The sequence below is a fragment of the Erpetoichthys calabaricus genome, chromosome 5, assembly GCF_900747795.2.
Source record: "Erpetoichthys calabaricus chromosome 5, fErpCal1.3, whole genome shotgun sequence".
In the NCBI taxonomy this organism is placed as follows: domain Eukaryota; kingdom Metazoa; phylum Chordata; class Cladistia; order Polypteriformes; family Polypteridae; genus Erpetoichthys; species Erpetoichthys calabaricus.
Window position 1 is genome coordinate 13,199,602 of NC_041398.2, and position 20,945 is coordinate 13,220,546.

Genomic DNA, 20,945 nt, shown 5'->3' on the forward strand with positions numbered 1-20,945 from the left:
AGTGTTCACGACTCCACCATAAGAAAGAGACTGGGCAAAAACGGCCTGCATGGCAGATTTTCAAGACGCAAACTACTGTTAAGCAAAAAGAACATTAGGGCTCGTCTCAATTTTGCTAAGAAACATCTCAATGATTGCCAAGACTTTTGGGAAAATACCTTGTGGACTGATGAGTCAAAAGTTGAACTTTTTGGAAGGCAAATGTCCCGTTACATCTGGCGTAAAAGGAACACAGCATTTCAGAAAAAGAACATCATACCAACAGTAAAATATGGTGGTGGTAGTGTGATGGTCTGGGGTTGTTTTGCTGCTTCAGGACCTGGAAGGCTTGCTGTGATAGATGGAACCATGAATTCTACTGTCTACCAAAAAATCCTGAAGGAGAATGTCCGGCCATCTGTTCGTCAACTCAAGCTGAAGCGATCTTGGGTGCTGCAACAGGACAATGACCCAAAACACACCAGCAAATCCACCTCTGAATGGCTGAAGAAAAACAAAATGAAGACTTTGGAGTGGCCTAGTCAAAGTCCTGACCTGAATCCAATTGAGATGCTATGGTATGACCTTAAAAAGGCGGTTCATGCTAGAAAACCCTCAAATAAAGCTGAATTACAACAATTTTGCAAAGATGAGTGGGCCAAAATTCCTGCAGAGCGCTGTAAAAGACTCATTGCAAGTTATCGCAAAAGCTTGATTGCAGTTATTGCTGCTAAGAGTGGCCCAACCAGTTATTAGGTTCAGGGGGCAATTACTTTTTCACACAGGGCCATGTAGGTTTGGATTTTTTTTCTCCCTAAATAATAAAAACCACCATTTACAAACTGCATTTTGTGTTTACTTGTGTTATATTTGACTAATGGTTAAATGTGTTTGATGATCAGAAACATTTTGTGTGACAAACATGCAAAAGAATAAGAAATCAGGAAGGGGGCAAATAGTTTTTCACACCACTGTACTTTATTAATCTTTTAAACTGGAATCATCCATTTTCACACCTAAATTTGTGATCATGGATTTCTCAAATTATGCCACAGTGGAAAGGTTGATGCAGGGGGTCCTGCTGGTGTTATTGGGTCTAAATAGTATGACTTCTGTCTTGTTCTCATTAAACTTTAGAAAATGTAATGCCATCCAACTCCTTATGTCAATATGGCAAACAAGCAGGGGCTTGACAGAGCATGGACCAGGGCGCTTCAGATGGAAATAAACCTGACAGTTGTCAGCATAAAGATGAAAGGAAATACAGTGTTCCGGAAAATAGCGCCGAGTGGCAGCAAGTACAAGGAGAACAGAAGAGGTCTCCGGATGGAGCCCTATGGTACCCCCCCAGGGGAGGGTAACGGAGATGGAAGTTAAATCATCAATGCTGACACAAAAACTTCTACGTGAGAGATAGGACCTAAACCATTGGAGAGCTGAACATGTGATGCCCATGGTGCTCCAGCCTGGAGATGAGGACCTCATGGTCTATTGTGTCAAAGGCAGGAGCACAAGTAGTACACAGTCACCAAAGTCCACTGTTACAAAAATTTCATTATATACCCTTAACATGTTAAGTGCCCTTGTGAGCTGAGAAAGCTCTGATGAAGTTAAACATTTAACACTGAAATAGAGTGGAGTATCATCTGCCTAAAAATGATAAGCCAGTCCTTAGCTATGAGTGATACGGCCGAGGGGGAGCATACAGATAAGAGAGAAGAGGGCTGAGGACAGAACCCTGAGGAGCTCCTTGTGTGACCTGTCAGTCAGAGATGATTTAAACAAACCACTTGAGGGCGCTGCCAGAGACCCCCAGCATGTTCTCCATTCTGGACATTAGAATGTCATGTCTGACCCGAATTTCAAATGCTGCACTGAGGTCTAACATCATGAATTTGCTGCTTTGCCCAGAGTCTGCTGCCATAAGCAAATCAGACTGAAATTCGGACATTAAGTAATTAGTGTGTTGGGAGGCTAAAACACACTCAAGAACTTTTGACAGAACAGGTAAGTGAGAAACAGGCTGAAAATTGTTAAAAAGAAAAATAAGTCATGTCTTGATGCTGAAGATCTTAACATTGGGGTTGAAAGTGGCCGGCGCAATGCCAACTTATTATTGTTGTAAATAAATAAAAGACGCCTGCCCATTTCAGCTTTTTGAAAGATGCATGGAAACATTACATTAAAGGACTGGCGTTGCCAGGCAGACTTAATATTGAAAATGTCATTCCCGGTCTTCTTCCCATTTATCATCACATGTATGGAGTCTTTGCATTGTGGCAGCTCACATAGAAGCAGTGAGAAAAAACAGAAAGGCTTGCACATTGCGTGCTGTTGATTTATGATGGAGGGTCACGTCAAGAGGTCTGGTGGTGCATGAGAGACAAAAGGAGTGTGTGAGGATTTTGACATAGCGAGGACTTGAGGTCGGGAACAGAGAAGGTCCCAGTTAGAGGAGGCCTGCATCAGGGGTCTTCTTGAAGTCCTCAACTCTTTGATCTACTGAGATTGGTGTTGAACCGTGGGATAAAAGACCTCTGGTGTAGAACTTGGGCTGATGACATTGTGTTTTGTAGGACACTGACAAGAGAAGAGAGAGATGAAATTGAAAGTATGGAAAAGAGCAGAGAACTGAAGATAAATAGGAAGAAGAGGGCAACAGAACAGGTGAGGTTTATTGGTGATCAAGATTCAGAAGTTAACCTGCAGGGTAAAAATGACTGAAAAAGTGGATACGTTCAAGTATCTGAGGTCAGCGGTAGCCCAAGATGGAAAATTAGGTGCAGTGATAACCCACAGAGTGCAGTGTGGCACAATATTGAGAAGAAGGCATCTGATCAAATTAACGTGAAGGGTAAAGGTCAGACAAAGCGGAAACCTGGGTGGCAAAGGGAGCACTGCAGGAGAAGAGGTTGAAGGTGGCAATGATTGTGTGGAGTTACAAATAAGAGGACAGATAAGGAGACCAGAGGGATGACAAACAGTGGGAGAGACATCTGAGAAAGTACAGGAAAGTAGGATGAAGTGGTATGGACGTGTGGTGAGGAGAGACCATGAAGATGTGGGCAGAAGAGTGATGGAGAAAGAGAAGAGAAGATCTGAACATAAAAGGGGCTGACTGGAGAGGAGGTGCAGGAGTGACCGTTTGGAGAAGGTTGATTGCCACTACAATGTGAGAGTTGATGTGCTCAAACTAAGAAAAAAAAAAAGGTGTATGTGGGACAATTAAATTGTATGTACACATCTCCGCAGAGAACTTTACAGAACTATATAAACAAAAGTGTACAATTGTGAAATACTAGCCATCCCTCCATGGCTCCTTGCTAAACAGTGAAACAGGACAAACTAAAAATCAATAAACATAAAAGGTATCAATAGCTAAGTGGAGGAAAGCTATGCTCCAAAACACAGAGGTAGACCGACTCCTACTTCTAATGTCCCACAGTGTCTCTCTCTGCTTAGCATGACTGTATCGCTCCCACAAGCGAACTATGAATCTTAGACTGATGACAGAAGTCACAAAATCAACCGGAATGTTCAAATTATAGAAAAAAATCCCAATCTAAATCCGTTTAGTGGTCTTGTGCGTGAGTGAGTAGGGCCCTGCCCCTCGACCTGCTGCATTTTTCAGATTTGCTCAAATAAAATTGGTACTGTAAATTATTCATAGTGTGATGAGTCTCAACCGGGATGTTCAAATTCCAGGAAAATAAAATACTAAATCTGTTAAGTAGTTCTCTCATGTGCTAGCTCAACAAATGTAAGGTACCCACCCCATGGCTGGTGCAGGAGTGAGGATGGCCCTGCCACTCGGCCTGCTGTGTCTCTTTTGGATTCACACATTCACTTGTGGTAACCATTTATGATTCTTAGCACAACGAGAGAAGTCACAAAATCAACCAGAATGTTCAAGCGAATTATAGAAATAAAAAATCTAAATCCATTAAGAAGTGCTCTCGTGAAAAGCAAACAGATGTGCAAGTATTGTCCTGTGTTATGTTACAGTCTGTTCTTGTAATTAACTGTTCAGCCACCTTCAGACTTTTGCTTAGAAACTGCACCTGAATCCAATGGTGCGAGTGACAAATCGAGAGGAGTGAGAAAGGGGGCTGTGCAGGATGGCTGATCTCTCCTTTCCTCTTCAGATGCAGGGTGTGTGTTCTGAACAAAAGGCAGCTGGGTGCCAGTTTCTATTCTGTGGAGTCTCCATCACCGATTCAAGCAATTTGCTCTCAGGAGGCCACTGTGCCCTTGTAGATCATGGAAGCAGACAAAGGTAAGCTGCTCTTTGCCATTTTCCTGTGGTGCTGGATTATGTAATCCAGTGGTTCTCAAACTGTGGGGCACACCCCCCTAAGGGGGGCATGAATGTTGCCATATGTGGTGTAATTTTGCTATCTGTAGGGAAATTTTAAACTTGTAGCGGTGTATCTGCAGCAAAAAAAATAGGAATATTAAGGTTTCCAAAAAAAAAAAAAAAAAAAAAACCCAACCCCCATTAGGGGGCACAATTAAAACTTATGAAAACTCTTGTCACAAATACAGGTTGAGAAATGCAGATGTAATCAATAGATTAAAAAAAATTCAGTTCAAAGCCGTGCAGTTGCTACACGTAGACATTAAAATGATTTTCACTTAGTGTAGCAGGTGTAAATTGAGCCACAGTTTCAGTGACCAATTACACTCAAAAAGCAGGAAAGTTAGTGTCCGAACAGAGAGCAACAAGATTTGGGTCAAAATGTAGCATGGTTGGTTCACCAAAAACCCTCCACCTTTCGGAAGAATTGCCCCATTCCATCCATCATCCACTGCATATCCGAGGTCGGGTCGCAGGGGCAGCAGCCTAAGCATGGAAGCCCAGACCTCCCTCTCCCTGGTCACCTCCTCTGGGAGGACATCCGAGGCATTCCAAGGCCAGCTGGGAGATAATCCCTCCAGCGTGTCCTGGGTCTACCCTATGGCCTTCTCCCAATGGGGCATGCCCAGAACACCCCCACGCGGAGGCATCATCCTGACCAGATGCCCGAACCACCTCAACCGACTCTTAATGCGGAGGAGCAGCGACTCAGTCTCCCGGATAACGGAGACCCTCACGGAGGGAAAGTCCAGCCACCCTGTGGAGAAAACTCCTTTTGGCCACTTGTATCTGCGATCGTGCTCTTTCGGTCACTACCCAAAGCTTGTGGCCATAGGTTAGGGTAGGAACGTAGATTGACTGGTAATAAAAATCGACAGCCTCGCCTTTTGGCTCCGCTCTCTTCACCAGACTGTTGCAGAGCCTGCATTGTAGATGCCGCACCGATCTGTCCGTTGACCTTCCACTCCATTCTTCCCACACAAGACCGAGATACTTTAACTCCTCCACTTGACAGTAATGTGCTCCAAACCCAGAGAGAGCATGCCACCCTTTTCTGGCCGAGAACCATGAACCAAGGTGCCGAGTCATCCCTGCCACGAACCGCTCCACTTTGAGCGGGAGGGGATGGTCCGATGAAGCCAACAGAACCAGGTCATTGCCCCATTCCATCTCACACAAAAGATCAAGCATTTCCCCAGTAGAATCCTGAATTTTAAAATGCTGGATGGGTTCACCAATCTGCCCAGTTGGATTGTGTGTACGATATTAAACACACCTGCCCTAGGAAGACTAGGGTGTTGAGTGCTCAAGATAGAGCGATGGAAGCTTGATGTTCAAGTCACCACTAAAATTATACTCCCCCAAAATAAAACCAACCGACCCACAAAGTAGCAGTTCACTCTAGGAACCCTGCAAGGTCAGTTAGAGTGGCCAAACCATTTAAAAACCAATATCAATAGTCAATCATGTTGTAAATACATTTTTATTAAAACTTCAGATTTGCTTTTTGCCAGTTTAGCCTCGTCACAGCCAGTACAGCCAAAACCAGTACAACCATCAACATTGCACCTGCAGCTCCCAGCACCAGGTATCCAGTGGGAAGAGTGGCTGTGGGAGGAAAAAAAAAAAAGTTAAAATTTAGAACATGAACCATCAGCTTCACCACCCTCAAGTAGCACTGTGGCTACACCAGTAGGAGGATCAAAGTGGATACCTTCATGCTCCAGCCTGGAGGTCTGCACAAGGTCAGCTGTGACAAAGACGGGACCACTGTGAATCAGCACATTGTTCCTGGATGGAGTAATTTGTGCCATTTCATCTGCAGCTCTGCCAGATCCTTTAAACAAAAGGATCAAGTTTAGTTCAAATATTCCATTAGTAGCACTCCCCTCATTCATTGAGGCAGCCAGCATAATTACCCACCAAGTTTTGGTAAACTAAAACCCCTCCACACTTCTCTGGGCAATGTTTAAAATACAATTTGTAACGTAGTGATGTGTCATTAGAGGACATCACAAAGCCAAACCACCACAGGCTACTCACTTCTTGCAGGGCAGCTCTGAGTACAGGGGTCTGTGGCAGAGGGATAGCAGGCAGCAGCAACACAGTAGATGAAGATCTACAGAAAGATAAGGAAGCCACATCAATAGGAGCCTAAACAGCAGAGAAACTTGCCATTGCTTAGGCCACTACAGTGGATTTCAAGAATATAAAAACTACAGCAGCACGAGATATGCAGGATTCACCTTCACCACAAAAACCCACCTTTTCAGCCAAGGCTTGCTGATCTGCAGGATCCACAAAAGCAAACATCTCAAACACAAATCTCTTGTAATGACTTGGGTAGGCCACTCCAGATGTGATGTCCACAGTCACCAAGCTGGTCAAATAGTTGTCCCCTGTGTATGGGCACCTGGGACAAGCAGACCCCCTCATTAGCACTAAACATCCAACCTCTCCTCCCCAACACAGGTGGGAACCTACCCATTCACCAGAAGGCTCCACTGGGGCTGGCTGGAAGCAGAAGGTCCTGGGGTGACCCAGCAGTCCCCAAGAGTCAGAACAAGGTTAGGGTCAGTCCTGTTCACAATGTGCACTTCCACAGCCACAGGATCCCTCAGAGTTTTGGTCACTGGGTAGTCAGCATCCACATAGTAGGAACCATAAGAGGAGTCTGCCCATGAAGGTTTAAAATTACCTAGCTGAAATACCACACCATAACCACAATCTTCAGGCACAAAGTCAGCCAAGTCGCTCAGAATTAATCAGCCAGTCAAGCCAACAGGGATCCGACACCCTACAGTACCTGTTGCAATGACCAATTCCAGGTCAAATGGCCCTTGCTCTACTACTGGAAGAGGTGGCGCCACAGTATACACCTCAGGCTCCACTTGCACATCCTGGCTTCCCGAGTAGGTGCACTGGAAGAACAACCTGAGAAGAGAAACGCCACATCAGAGCAGGTAGAGCACATTTAGGGTTCGAGGATGCAGGTTCAGAAGCCTTACTTGTAGACACTGTCCCTGGTGATGGACCCCTGTGGACCACTCCTCACAGTGATGGCAGCAGACATGGTGTTCTGGTAAGTCACATTGCCACCAGACACCTGAAACAGGAACATTACAATCACTTCTGGCCATGAAGTCAGAGAATTTACCACCCTGCACTAAAGGTCACCAGCAAAACCTATTGTACCATATACTCTGCCTTAGTAAAGGGAATGAGGTTTGTAGATTACTCATTCTTGTTTATTAGATCATCCATCATCAACAGGTCTAATACAGACATCTTCTCACTCAGCACTTCAGATCAAAAAGCTAGAGAGCCCACTGCTGGAGTCTCACCTGAACTGTGCTGCCACAGGCACTGACTGGAAACTGGTATATGACAAAGCTGGACAGGCTGGTCACAGGGCTGCAGCTGGGAGAACTACTGTCCACCAACTGGATGGACCCAAGATCCAGGGGAGGAAGGGTCACATTCTCAGACACCACCACCACAAACTGGCCATCCAGGGTGCACTGCACAGTCACTGTACAAAGGAAACAAGCATGAATATCCAGTAGCAACCACCTTTGCTCACTCACACCCCCCCACCACTCACCATCATTGGCATAGTAGCATGGACTGGTGCTGCTGCTTGAATCATAGCAACAGTTGTTGGCTTCACAGTCAGCTTGAGTGATGGATGAAGACCCTCCACAAGGAAGCTTCTCACTGGCTGCAACTGCACATCGCTCAGCAACACTCCCAGATCGGCGAGCTGCGATGGTCAAAAAAGCCCATTTAGAAGATTGGAGAGACACTCGGTGCCAAACCAGAAGAAAAGCTTACCTGGCTTAGGACAAGTGAAGGTTTTCAAATTTGATCGAGATCCAACAGCAATAGTCACGGCATACTGGGAACCCTAAAGAAAACAGGAGAGGCTCAAAACTAAAATGCACGTCGTGATTAAAAACCAACAGCTAAAGCGTCGGCACTACTCACCGCTTCAGCCACGTAACCATACCGAGAAGAAAAGGGCACCGTTAGTGTGGTGTGGCCAGACTTTACACGGAGGACGATTCCTGGGAGATCTTTTGTCACCTTTACCAGTCCGCCAATCGTCTCTGAAAAAAAAAAAAAAACAAATAAAAGTGGGCATCAGTTACTTGAAGACGCAGGCGCCGAGAAGTCCCTCTACTCGAGAACAAGCTGAACTCACTCCGGAGAAAAATAATCGGAGAGCCATCAAATGATAGCGTCATCGCCTTGTCCTCGTCGCATTTCTTAGACACGCGCACGTCCCCTAAGACGAACTGAGCGACCGACACCCAAAAGACCAACCCAAAAAGACACCAGCAATCCAGACGCGCCATGCCGTGAATGCGACAGACAAAAACACTACATAAACGAGAGCGCGCGTGCGAGGGTTTAAATCATCGGCGGCGCGCGCAGGTGACTCGTTAGTGAGAAATCGCGAGAATGGAACGCGGGAAATCGGAGGCACGCCTTCTGCTCGTGCGGCTTTATTGACCAATCAACACGTCACGACATCGAACTGATCCGTCCAAACGAAGACCGTGTAGAAGTGACCGCTCGGTGGCTCGATCTGTCTGTTAATTTAATGAGGGAAATCAGGAAACATCAAGGACGAAAAAAAGAGAAGAAACGTGACAACTATGAGTATTTCTGAAAGGGGCTTTGTAGGAAAATTGCTTTGAGAATGACCCAATGGCCTGGCGGATGGTCTCTGGAAATATATAGAGAGGTTTTCTGCGTTAATAATAGTTTTAATTGTTCGAAACTGTTTATTTTTGTATGTAACTTAGAAGACTCACTTCCCCCGTAAATTGCCTTTGGGAAAGAACTTGTAATGTGATATAACAGAAATGTATAACAATAGTCACTTTCTATCTTGATTTTTCCGTCTTACTCTTAGCGCTTTGATTCGTTTCTTTATCAGCGCCTTTAGTTGTGTTAGGGCTTTGTTTCACTAACTCGATGCTTTTTCGTGAAGGTTTCCAGACTGAAATGTAGTCGACTGGCGTTGCTTTCCTTATAAGGCAACACATTTAACCCACCGGAAAAAAAAAAAGAGTATGAAAGAGTAATTTAAAGTAAACATCTTCTTATTAATTTTTATTAAGAAACTTTGCAAATCAAAAATAGCCATGAACACACCCACCCTGCAGCCCCTTAAGCGCATAGTTTAATCAAAGAGGAAAGAAGACACAGCTACCCGTGTGAACATTAAGCAAAGTTCCCATCCAGGTGAGTCCAAAAAATGTGGCTGATATGATTGCCACCTAATCTGAGTCATTTGCACTATTCATTCAAGGAGCGGTGTCTCAAGAAGCAGAAAGTTGTGGAAAAATCCACACAAAGGATAAGTGTCTGTCCAGTTGCGATGTCACTTTTATTCTAACAGATGGCACATCACAACCATTAACACTTTTTTTATGAATCCCATACCAAATGGCATACAATAGAGACAATGTGCATTGCATTTGTCATTCCAACAGGTGGTGCTTCACAAACTATACTGTTTGTTATATGGCATTTTGTGTGTGTGTGGGTACCATTTGATTAATCTGTTGAAAGTCACCCCCAATGATTGCAGAAGCTTTGTGGAGCAGTTTGTGATCAAGAGAAGTGAGGTTTCCAGACCACACCGTGATGCTTCCACTTTTGTTGTGAACAATCCAAGAAACTGGATCTTTGAGTAGTAAAGGAGCGTCACTTTTATCCATCATAAATTTTTGACAGGTGTTTGTCCCGCCCCCCTGGCATTTCCGGTACCCACCGTATGCCACCTGAGTTTATTTTTGGTATTTCCCTGCGCTCTGATCTCTGCCTGTTGTCGGGTGCGCTGTTTGACCGGCATCGGGGCTTTTGTCAGTCGTGCGTAAGGAAAATGGTTGGCTGCTCTTAGCCTTGATCCTAAAAACTGAGTCTGTTCATCTTTATGATCGAAACCGGTCCTTCGGGGCCCCTGTAAGGCGTCAGAAGGTAAGTTAGCGATTTTGGGCGGAGCAGGCATCCTGCTCGTGCCTGCGCCCAGCGCCGGGGTGTGTACAGAGAGTACAGAGAGCTTGAGTGACAGACCCCTGCAAGAGGATTGAAAAGAAAACTTTAGAGAGACTCTGTTACACACCCAAGGAGCCTGGCAGTTTCGGTGGTATTACAACTTCTTGAGAAACATATCAAGTCGTTGAAAAAATGTTAAGCGAAAAAATGTGTTGGAATGGATGACTGGGCAATACACTTACAGTGAGCACAAACCAGCACGGCTCAGGTTCAAGAGAAACAGAACAATTGAAGATGTGAGTTCCAAAATCTGCGTATTACACCTTTTGGTAAAATTTAGTGAACACGTGAGTGTGACTTTTCATGCAGTTGGTCATGCGCCGAAAATATGTTTGAGCTTCAAAACCTGCTAATTGCAACAGTGTAGCGCTATAGTTTTAGGGATTTAGTTTCAAAATCTGCTTATGGACCCAGATTTTCCTATTTATCTCCAAAATGTATCTTTTGTACTTAGCTGATTTTGGAACTGAGCTCTTCAATTGTTTCAGCGGTCGATGACCAGTGGTAAGCCGATTTGGTAGAGATATCTCATTACTCAAAATTCAATGATGGATATAAATTTATCCTTACGTGTATCGATGTGCTGTCAAAATATGCTTGGGCTGTACCGTTAAAAGCCAAGACAGAGAAAGAAGTTTCTCGGGGTTTTAGTTTGATCTTTAGACAGGGTCGAGTTCCTAAGAAGCTACAGACAGATCAAGGCAAAGAATTTCATAACACATTGGTACAAAAACTACTAAAACAGAACAATATTGTACATTTTGTTATGTAAAGGCAAGCAGAACGGTTCAATAGAATCTTAAAGTCCAAGATGTGGAAATATTTTACATATGCCAATACTTTTCGGTATATAGATGTCCTGTCAGAGTTATTACCACAGTTTTCACACCACGATTAAAACAAGACCTGTAGATGTGACTCCTGAAAATGCTCTGAGTGTTTGGAAAACAGTGTATGGTAGGGCCGGGCAAAAAACATCTACTCTGTGCACTTTGAAAATAGGGGATCATGTCTGAGTTTCAAAATTAAAAGGTGTATTCGAAAAAGGCTATGAGCAGTCGTTTACAAATGAAATATTTATTATCGTGAACTGTTTAAAAAGGATCAAACCTGTCTATAAACTAAAAGATTACGCAGGTGATGAAATTCAAGGGACGTTTTATGCAGAAGAGTTACAAAAAATAAACCCCGATGCTAACCAGGTGTACCGCATTCAGAATATTGTAGCCACTCGTGGGCGTGATAGAAACAAGTATATTGGATTCAAACAACGTAAGGCAAACTTCCCTCTTTCCAGAAGCGACTGATCGTGGAGCTGCTCTTGCTGAAAGTGCGTTCTCCTTTCAAATGTGTCTTAATTACAAAAAGGTGGACATTTGTTTCATGTTAACTGGCTCTTAGGTGTACGAGGTCACATTGCTAAAATCTCTTTGCAGTTTTAGGCGCCGTGGCTTAGCTGGTTAAAGCGCCTGTCTAGTAAACAGGAGATCCTGAGTTCGAGTCTCAGCGGTGCCTGCCCTTTGTGATGTTCCTTTGAGTGGATTTTCATCTTGGCTCTCGGATGTGCCTGGAAACCTTGCGAGGAACAAGTGAGCTTTGTCCGTTTCAGTGCGGAAGACGGAGGTGGAGCGCATCTCTCAGCTTTAATTCTCTATTCTTTGACCAGTGAACGAAAGAGAGGAAAGCGAATGCCTGCCTGCTTGCCTGTCTTCATGACGTGTAACGGATTGCTCTGTAGCAAGGCAGCAATGAAAGAGAACAATTGATCATGATATAAGTCTAGTTGAAACGTCCGTGCTTAAACATAGATCGTGGCATGAAGCTTTATCACAGCTGTTAATCTGAATTTAGCAGGAATGGACAGAAGGAAAATTGATTTTCTCACGTGACAAGGTGGCCGAGTGGTTAAGGCGATGGACTGCTAATCCATTGTGCTTTGCACGCGTGGGTTCGAATCCCACCCTTGTCGTAAATTTAAATCTTACAGTGTATTATAGTTTCTGTACCTATCAGTGCTAGTAGCTCAGTTTCAAGAAGAAAATATTCCGACGCTGCTTTCCGCAAATGATCCCACCTCCATCTAAACGCAACGATTGTCTCTTATGGGAGTTTCTCAATCCGAGCAACACCTGATGCTCACCTGCAGTATCTGTCCATAGTTCAAAATCGAAGTATTCTGCCCTAAGCCTTCTGTTTTACAGAGTGAAATGGAAAGTTGGCCAGTAAGTCTCTCATGTGGGGCGCCGTGGCTTAGCTGGGTAAAGCGCCTGTCTTGTAAACAGGAGATCCTGAGTTCGAATCTCAGCGGTGCCTTCTTCACTCTTTGTTCTTCAGTTTCTCTTCAACAGTACACGCACAGCTCAATCGGTGGTAAAGTGAACTTTAAATTAGACTGCTTTCAAACCTTACTGCATATCTGCCCGGATAAACTAATAGGTTATTACGTATTTTTTTTTAAGTCTTTAAGGGCAGTCGAAAAAGGAAAATGGACAACCTCGAGGAAGAAATGACTTTAAGGTGCCTTTGAAAATGAAGACTGCTTTTCTCAGGTACGTGAGTGTGTTGTGTTTTTCAGATGACATCTTGATCGTCCTCATCAAGGATTATGTGAACGTTGTCTCTTCATCGAGCGCTTCCTTTGAACATTGGATTCAAACAACGTAAGGCAAACTTCCCTCTTTCCAGAAGCGACTGATCGTGGAGCTGCTCTTACTGAAAGTGCGTTCTCCTTTCAAATGTGTCTTAATTACAAAAAGATGGACATTTGTTTCATGTTAACTGGCTCTTTTTATCTTCGAATTCTTTCTCAGGGTCTGGCTGTGTAGCTAACACATGTCGACTTTGCAACCAAGACAAGCTGTTAACTGTTCTAATCTCACAGATAATCGAACCGCTTCAAATCCTCTGCCTCCATAAGGATGATCGGGAAAAGACCGAAATATTACCGCTCCTGCTCCAGTCCACGGGGGTATTTTTCGTACGTCGCTTAAACCATCCGAGATCAGGTGCCTCATCTTGAATGAGTTAATGCCAGTGAAACTCATCCAGATAAGTCGGTTTTTCAAACGCAGCCGTGTATTAGATTAGTTGAGCTGGATCTAATCATACGTGATGAATGCGCGCGCCCGCGCTGAGTGAAAAGCCCATATATATTGAGTCTAGAAAACATGATCAGCAAGTCTTTGATAGGCTGTAACAAAATGACGAAAGAATGGGCGCATTTTTTTTTCACACACGCGGCGCAAGACCTTTCATTCGAAGGACACGAAAAATTTCAAGATTTAATATGCACAAGGGGTAACACTGCAAAAGCAGCCCAGACCAGAAAAGACGGCTGGCAAAAGGTGGCCGAAAAAATTAAACGCCAAGTATTGTACATTGTACTTACTGAATGCAGCGTTTCATTTCCTATGTGTCAGATTAATTATTATTTAATATGTCATAATTCCAGATCAAACGTGAGCACAAGGAGAACATGGGAACAGGTTAAAGTGAAGTACAAGAATATACTGGTAAATATTGGTATATAACTATTTAAAGAATTGTTGACATAAAGAATCATATATAATATAAAAAACATTAATTTTAAAGCTAATAAGGAGGCAGACAAGCAAAAAACAGCTGGAGGTCCACACGGTCCAGACCTAACCCCTGCAGAAGAGTTGGCTCTCCAGCAAAATGCCCATCGCCCTGTTTCTGAGGGCATTCCAGGGGGAAGCTCCTCCTCAGAACCAGTGGCAGGATGCAGTGGTCACTTCATTTCAGGTAAAGGATGGTCATTGCATATATTTGTCCTCCATGTGTGCTATAGGTATGTTCCATGTAGCCCTCTTTTTTGTTGGGTCAGTTGCAGGGAATGTCATATCCCTCGAACCTGTGTCTGACCAACGAGATATTGACGAAGGTCAAATATTTGATGAAGACACTGTGTCTGATTATTCATCAGGAGGAGAGGTACATTTTCCAAATAATGTTTGATCAAACTCCACTCTGATCAGTTCCATGTGTCCCAATCACATTTGGAAATCCTGGTAATGAGAATGTTAGGCTGATTGTGAGATTCTTCATTGAACTGTGGGTGTTTTAGCCCTTTTATTACCTACCTGCAATGGCATGAAACACCTCTTTTATTGTCTGCACATGCAGGTGTCCAGGAAACACAATGAAAACCAGGGGGGTATTTTTCGTACGTCGCTTAAACCATCCGAGATCAGGTGCCTCATCTTGAATGAGTTAATGCCAGTGAAACTAATCCAGATAAGTCGGTTTTTCAAACGCAGATGTGTATTAGATTAGTGTAGCTGGATCTAATCATACGAGATGAATGCGCGCGCCCGCGCTGAGTGAAAAGCCCATATATATTGAGTCTAGAAAACATGATCAGCAAGTCTTTGATAGGCTGTAACAAAATGACGAAAGAACGGGCGCATTTTTTTTTCACACACGCGGCGCAAGACCTTTTATTCGAAGGACACGAAGAATTTCAAGATTTAATATGCACAAGCGGTAACACTGCAAAAGCAGGCCAGACCAGAAAAGACGGCTGGCAAAAAGTGGCCAAAAAAATTAAACGCTAAGTAGTGTACATTGTACTTAGTGAATGCAACGTTTCATTTCCTATGTGTCAGATTAATTATTATTTAATATGTCATAATTCCAGATCAAATGTGAGCACAAGGAGAACATGGGAACAGGTTAAAGTGAAGTACAAGAATATACTTCAAACTGGTAAATATTGGTATATAACTATTTAAAGAATTGTTGACATAAAGAATCATATATAATATAAAAAACATTAATTTTAAAGCTAATAAGGAGGCAGACAAGCAAAAAACAGGTGGAGGTCCACGCGGTCCAGACCTAACCCCTGCAGAAGAGTTGGCTCTCCAGCAAAATGCCCATCGCCCTGTTTCTGAGGGCATTCCAGGGGGAAGCTCCTCCTCAGAACCAGTGGCAGGATGCAGTGGTCACTTCATTTCAGGTAAAGGATGGTCATTGCATATTTGTCCTCCATGTGTGCTATAGGTATGTTCCATATAGCCCTCTTTTTCGTTGGGTCAGTTGCAGGGAATGTCATATCCTTTGAACCTGTGTCTGACCAACGAGATATTAACTAAGGTCAAATATTTGATGAAGACACTGTCTGATTATTCATCAGGAGGAGAGGTACACTTTCCAAATAATGTTTGATCAAACTCCACTCTGATCAGTCCCATGTGCCCCAATCACATTTGGAAATCCTGGTAATGAGAATGTTAGGCTGATTGTGGGATTTTTCGTGGAACTGTGGATGTTTTTACCTGTGTATTACCTACCTGCAATGGCATGAAACGCCTCTTTTATTGTCTGCACACGCAGGTGTCCAGGAAACACAATGAAAACCTGAAGGAAATGTTTCAGAGCCAAACAGACTTTACGAATTGCCTGGAAAACTGCACTTTTCGATCGCTGTTCCGCATCGCCTACAGTATATAAAAAAAGTGCCGCTTGCAAGAAACCTCAAAGCAATGCCTACTGTCTGTGTGGTTGTGAGAGCCCGACTTCGCCGAGTTTGACTTCGAATATACGGAGCTAATAAATCTTTGAGGTACAATATTCCCCCTCGGCTAAAGCGGTATCTTTCGTACAGAATTTCCTCCGGGGCAATAAAGGATCTTACCGATCGCGCAAAACCCTCTTTATATGAAATTCTCTTCCTATAATTTGCACATCAATATCAATTGGTCGCTCATTCATGAACGGCGAAGCCCTGACTGGATGACTTCCACACCGTCACTGATCACGTGTGTAAACTAATCCTTGTTTCCGCAGAACAAACCTGCTCCGAGCAGGTTTGCGGATTTGGATGTGTTGCTATGACAACACTTCCAGCAAGAGTTTCAAAAAACCGACAGATCAGGATCAGGCCAAATCGTCAACAATTACATCCGGCTAAGCGAGTAATCCACATACGAAAAATACCCCCCACATGTCTTCAGAGCACATATTGACAAACAGAAAAAAGGCGATTCGACAATTGAAGGAATTCAGATGCGTTAGCGGGTAAGTCCCCCCAGTAGTCGTGGCCGAGTGGTTAAGGCGATGGACTTGAAATCCATTGGGGTTTCCCCGCGCAGGTTCGACTCCTGCCGACTACGTGGTTTAAACTTTAGTAAATTCGAGGTATTAAGCCTTCACTTGACACTGGCAAACACAATTTGCAAAGCTTGTCAGGAGCTCACGGTTCAAATAACAAAACAGTGGTAGATACTGCAATCGATGGGAAGCAAAAGAACACGTTCTGTTGACAGCTTACCAGTTTCTATTCACGGCACAAATAATGAACGCGTTTGTGCAAATTTAAGTGTCCTTTCAGCACAGACTGCAGGAAAGCATTTAATTGCAGTCTAGAAAATGATCAGCTGCCGTACAAACGTCATACGTTGTAAACCCCCACAGCAGTGACCACCATAACTGTACTGATATTGATAATAATGATTTCAAAAACAGTCGTGTTCAAAGATTAAGCATCAAAATCGGTCTGAATTTGGACAAGAAGACAGTAAGGCCGTTGTAACACATCCATCCATTGTCCAACCCGCTGAATCCGAACACAGGGTCACGGGGGTCTGCTGGAGCCAATCCCAGCCAACACAGGGCACAAGGCAGGAACCAATCCAGGGCAGGGTGCCAACCCACCGCAGGACACACACAAACACACCCACACATCAAGCACACACTAGGGCCAATTTAGAATCGCCAATCCACCTAACCTGCATGTCTTTGGACTGTGGGAGGAAACCGGAGCGCCCGGAGGAAACCCACGCAGACACGGGGAGAACATGCAAACTCCACACAGGGAGGACCCGGGAAGCGAACCCAGGTCCCCAGATCTCTCAACTGCGAGGCAGCAGCGCTACCCACTGCGCCACCATGCCACACCGTTGTAACACAAAGCTCATTTATTTCTTTTCGTTGCTGTGCCACAGGTGAAAGGCACTGCCAGGGTCTGAAGGTTTAAATTTAATAATGATTCTGGGTGGAAAATGACAGAATTCACATGTACTGTAATGTGAAACGAATCTAATAAGAACGGGTATCAGTAAATCATGCGTGTCTGCGTTCTTCGGAGGAGGCAAAGGATAAAGAACAGGAGAAGTAAAGAAGAGCTAACAAACAATCGGCTTCGCTCTTCTAACACTACACGTTGCCCGTCGTTATTTTCTTTAAAATCCGTATCACCTGTGTTTTCTTACTTATTTCCCTTTCTTCACGAGTTAAATTTTGTGTCTCAACTTAGAATTCAGCCAAAAAAGAAAACTTAAATGAAGAAATAAGTAACAAATGAGAGCATGATGGGCCCACTGTAGTTTCACTCCATAGACTCAGGAATTACGAGGAATTTTCAGAAGTTAAAGAAAGAGAAAATTAAAAAATAAAAACAAAAACAGAAATGCACCCCCTAAAGCTATGTCACTGACACCCGAGCGCAGTAGTTGTGGCCGAGTGGTTAAGGAGATGGACTAGAAATCCATTGGGGTCTCCCCGCGCAGGTTCGAATCCTGCCGACTACGTGTGTGTTTCTCCTTATTGAGAATGTCTGCAAAGGCAAAATTTAGCGGTCAGATTAGCCATTGTTATCTTTATGTAGGCAAAGATTCACTTTATTTGTCTCTGAATAATGGACCAATTACGGCACAAGCATATATTCCTTGACTTTCTTAACTGTGGTATATTGCGCAGACAAGAGTCTGCTGTTAGTTGCAATGAAAGGACTTTTCTGCGATTAGAAAAAACAAAAAAAATTATTCAATCGTTTTACAAAGTTGGATCAGGCTTTGAACAGTTAATTCTATTTTTTGTGTCCGACGTGTACCAGAGCGGGTGGTAAAACAGCATTTACAGTGGTGTGAAAAACTATTTGCCCCCTTCCTGATTTCTTATTCTTTTGCATGTTTGTCACACAAAATGTTTCTGATCATCAAACACATTTAACCATTAGTCAAATATAATACAAGTAAACACAAAATGCAGTTTGTAAATGGTGGTTTTTATTATTTAGGGAGAAAAAAAAATCCAAACCTACATGGCCCTGTGTGAAAAAGTAATTGCCCCCTGAACCTAATAACTGGTTGGGCCACCCTTAGCAGCAATAACTGCAATCAAGCGTTTGCGATAACTTGCAATGAGTCTTTTACAGCGCTCTGGAGGAATTTTGGCCCACTCATCTTTGCAAAATTGTTGTAATTCAGCTTTATTTGAGGGTTTTCTAGCATGAACCGCCTTTTTAAGGTCATGCCATAGCATCTCAATTGGATTCAGGTCAGGACTTTGACTAGGCCACTCCAAAGTCTTCATTTTGTTTTTCTTCAGCCATTCAGAGGTGGATTTGCTGGTGTGTTTTGGGTCATTGTCCTGTTGCAGCACCCAAGATCGCTTCAGCTTGAGTTGACGAACAGATGGCCGGACATTCTCCTTCAGGATTTTTTGGTAGACAGTAGAATTCATGGTTCCATCTATCACAGCAAGCCTTCCAGGTCCTGAAGCAGCAAAACAACCCCAGACCATCACACTACCACCACCATATTTTACTGTTGGTATGATGTTCTTTTTCTGAAATGCTGTGTTCCTTTTACGCCAGATGTAACGGGACATTTGCCTTCCAAAAAGTTCAACTTTTGACTCATCAGTCCACAAGGTATTTTCCCAAAAGTCTTGGCAATCATTGAGATGTTTCTTAGCAAAATTGAGACGAGCCCTAATGTTCTTTTTGCTTAACAGTGGTTTGCGTCTTGGAAATCTGCCATGCAGGCCGTTTTTGCCCAGTCTCTTTCTTATGGTGGAGTCGTGAACACCGACCTTAATTGAGGCAAGTGAGGCCTGCAGTTCTTTAGACGTTGTCCTGGGGTCTTTTGTGACCGCTTGGATGAGTCGTCTCTGCGCTCTTGGGGTAATTTTGGTCGGCCGGCCACTCCTGGGAAGGTTCACCACTGTTCCATGTCTTTGCCATTTGTGGATAATGGCTCTCACTGTGGTTCACTGGAGTCCTAAAGCTTTAGAAATGGCTTTATAACCTTTACCAGACTGATAGATCTCAATTACTTCTGTTCTCATTTGTTCCTGAATTTCTTTGGATCTTGGCATGATGTCTAGCTTTTGAGGTGCTTTTGGTCTACTTCTCTGTGTCAGGCAGCTCCTATTTAAGTGATTTCTTGATTGAAACAGGTGTGGCAGTAATCAGGCCTGGGGGTGGCTACGGAAATTGAACTCAGGTGTGATACACCACAGTTAGGTTATTTTTTAACAAGGGGGCAATTACTTTTTCACACAGGGCCATGTAGGTTTGGATTTTTTTTTCTCCCTAAATAATAAAAACTATCATTTAAAAACTGCATTTTGTGTTTACTTGTGTTATATTTCTGCGGTGGGTTGGCACCCTGCCCAGGATTGGTTCCCTGCCTTGTGCCCTGTGTTGGCTGGGATTGGCTCCAGCAGACCCCCGTGACCCTGTGTTCAGATTCAGCGGGTTGGAAAATGGATGGATGGATGTGTTATATTTGACTAATGGTTAAATGTGTTTGATGATCAGAAACATTTTGTGTGACAAACATGCAAAAGAATAAGAAATCAGGAAGGGGGCAAATAGTTTTTCACACCACTGTATGCTGTCTGAAAGGCTGCCTTGTATTGATTACATGTTGAATGAGAAAATGCTCAATCACTCGCTAAGTGTGAGATAAGTTGTGTAAAAGAAAAAAACAACTACGCGAATGTAAAAGTAAAGATGAGGTTTTAGGAAACAAAGAACTCACAATTAAGACGGATTCCCTTGGAACTTCAACGGCAGATTTTACATGCATTAAAGGACATGCGGACAATCAATTTAGAGTGTTGTACTTTTAAACATATGAAAATAAATTATAAGCAGCCTCAACACAGCAAGCTGTGACATTCAGCATTTTTACTACGATAACAGAGACAGCTTCCTGTTACTTATCGCAGTAGAATCTGGGGAGTTACTCTCGCTCCTTCACGATTAAAACAAGCATGTTTTGTTCTTTCTGTTGCTTCCTTTCCATTGCTTGGCTTATTTATATGTATTGGTAAAATGGCTTGGCTGGGACAAGAAATTTAACAGTTTGGTCAAGGCTTCAGAAGTGAAAGACATAAGAAGCTGAGAAAGTAAGAAAAAAAAATGTCTACAGGCAGAAATGGATTTTATGTAACACTGCCAAGTAATTCATCGGCCAGGACTTTTCCCAACAACACGATAGAATCATACACTGTTCAGCTATCCAAGACAATCGAACTGTCCAGAGACTGGGAAGTGGCATTGGTGCAACTGACTTACCCAAAAACATTCAATTCTGCCACTCAGGAAGCACAATTTACACTAATGAATGAGGAAACAAGATCAGAAAATTGGACATAGACTTTAAACAAAGGCTATTTCAGGACTATAGAAGCATTGTTATTTGAAATGAATCATGTTATTAACACCAACCCAACATCACCTAAGTCAACGCTTAGATACAATCCTGCCAGTAGAACCGTTCGCCTG

The 20,945-nt window shown here is 43.4% G+C and overlaps 2 protein-coding genes and 5 non-coding genes across 18 annotated transcripts in view; 6 read left to right on the forward strand and 1 right to left on the reverse strand.

Moving 5' to 3' along the window:
- Positions 1-20,945, forward strand: part of LOC114641741 (zona pellucida sperm-binding protein 4-like) — a 271,334-nt gene that overhangs the window by 7,840 nt on the left and 242,549 nt on the right. The window lies entirely within an intron of this gene.
- The window catches only part of LOC114641726 (zona pellucida sperm-binding protein 4-like), a 125,860-nt gene continuing 111,731 nt past the window's right edge, over positions 6,817-20,945 (reverse strand). The window contains exons 5-9 of the mRNA XM_051927621.1: positions 7,941-8,099; positions 7,681-7,868; positions 7,345-7,442; positions 7,143-7,270; positions 6,817-7,064 (exon numbers count right to left, since the gene is read on the reverse strand). Of these exons, the coding sequence (XP_051783581.1) occupies positions 6,817-7,064; positions 7,143-7,270; positions 7,345-7,442; positions 7,681-7,868; positions 7,941-8,099 (821 nt within the window). The remainder of the gene's footprint in view (positions 7,065-7,142; positions 7,271-7,344; positions 7,443-7,680; positions 7,869-7,940; positions 8,100-20,945) is intronic.
- Positions 11,847-11,920, forward strand: trnat-agu (transfer RNA threonine (anticodon AGU)). The gene has a single exon. It is a non-coding gene; the product is annotated as a tRNA-Thr (tRNA).
- trnas-gcu (transfer RNA serine (anticodon GCU)) lies at positions 12,293-12,374 on the forward strand. Its single transcript has one exon. It is a non-coding gene; the product is annotated as a tRNA-Ser (tRNA).
- trnat-ugu (transfer RNA threonine (anticodon UGU)) lies at positions 12,645-12,718 on the forward strand. Its single transcript has one exon. It is a non-coding gene; the product is annotated as a tRNA-Thr (tRNA).
- trnas-uga (transfer RNA serine (anticodon UGA)) lies at positions 16,461-16,542 on the forward strand. Its single transcript has one exon. It is a non-coding gene; the product is annotated as a tRNA-Ser (tRNA).
- trnas-aga (transfer RNA serine (anticodon AGA)) lies at positions 17,877-17,958 on the forward strand. The gene has a single exon. It is a non-coding gene; the product is annotated as a tRNA-Ser (tRNA).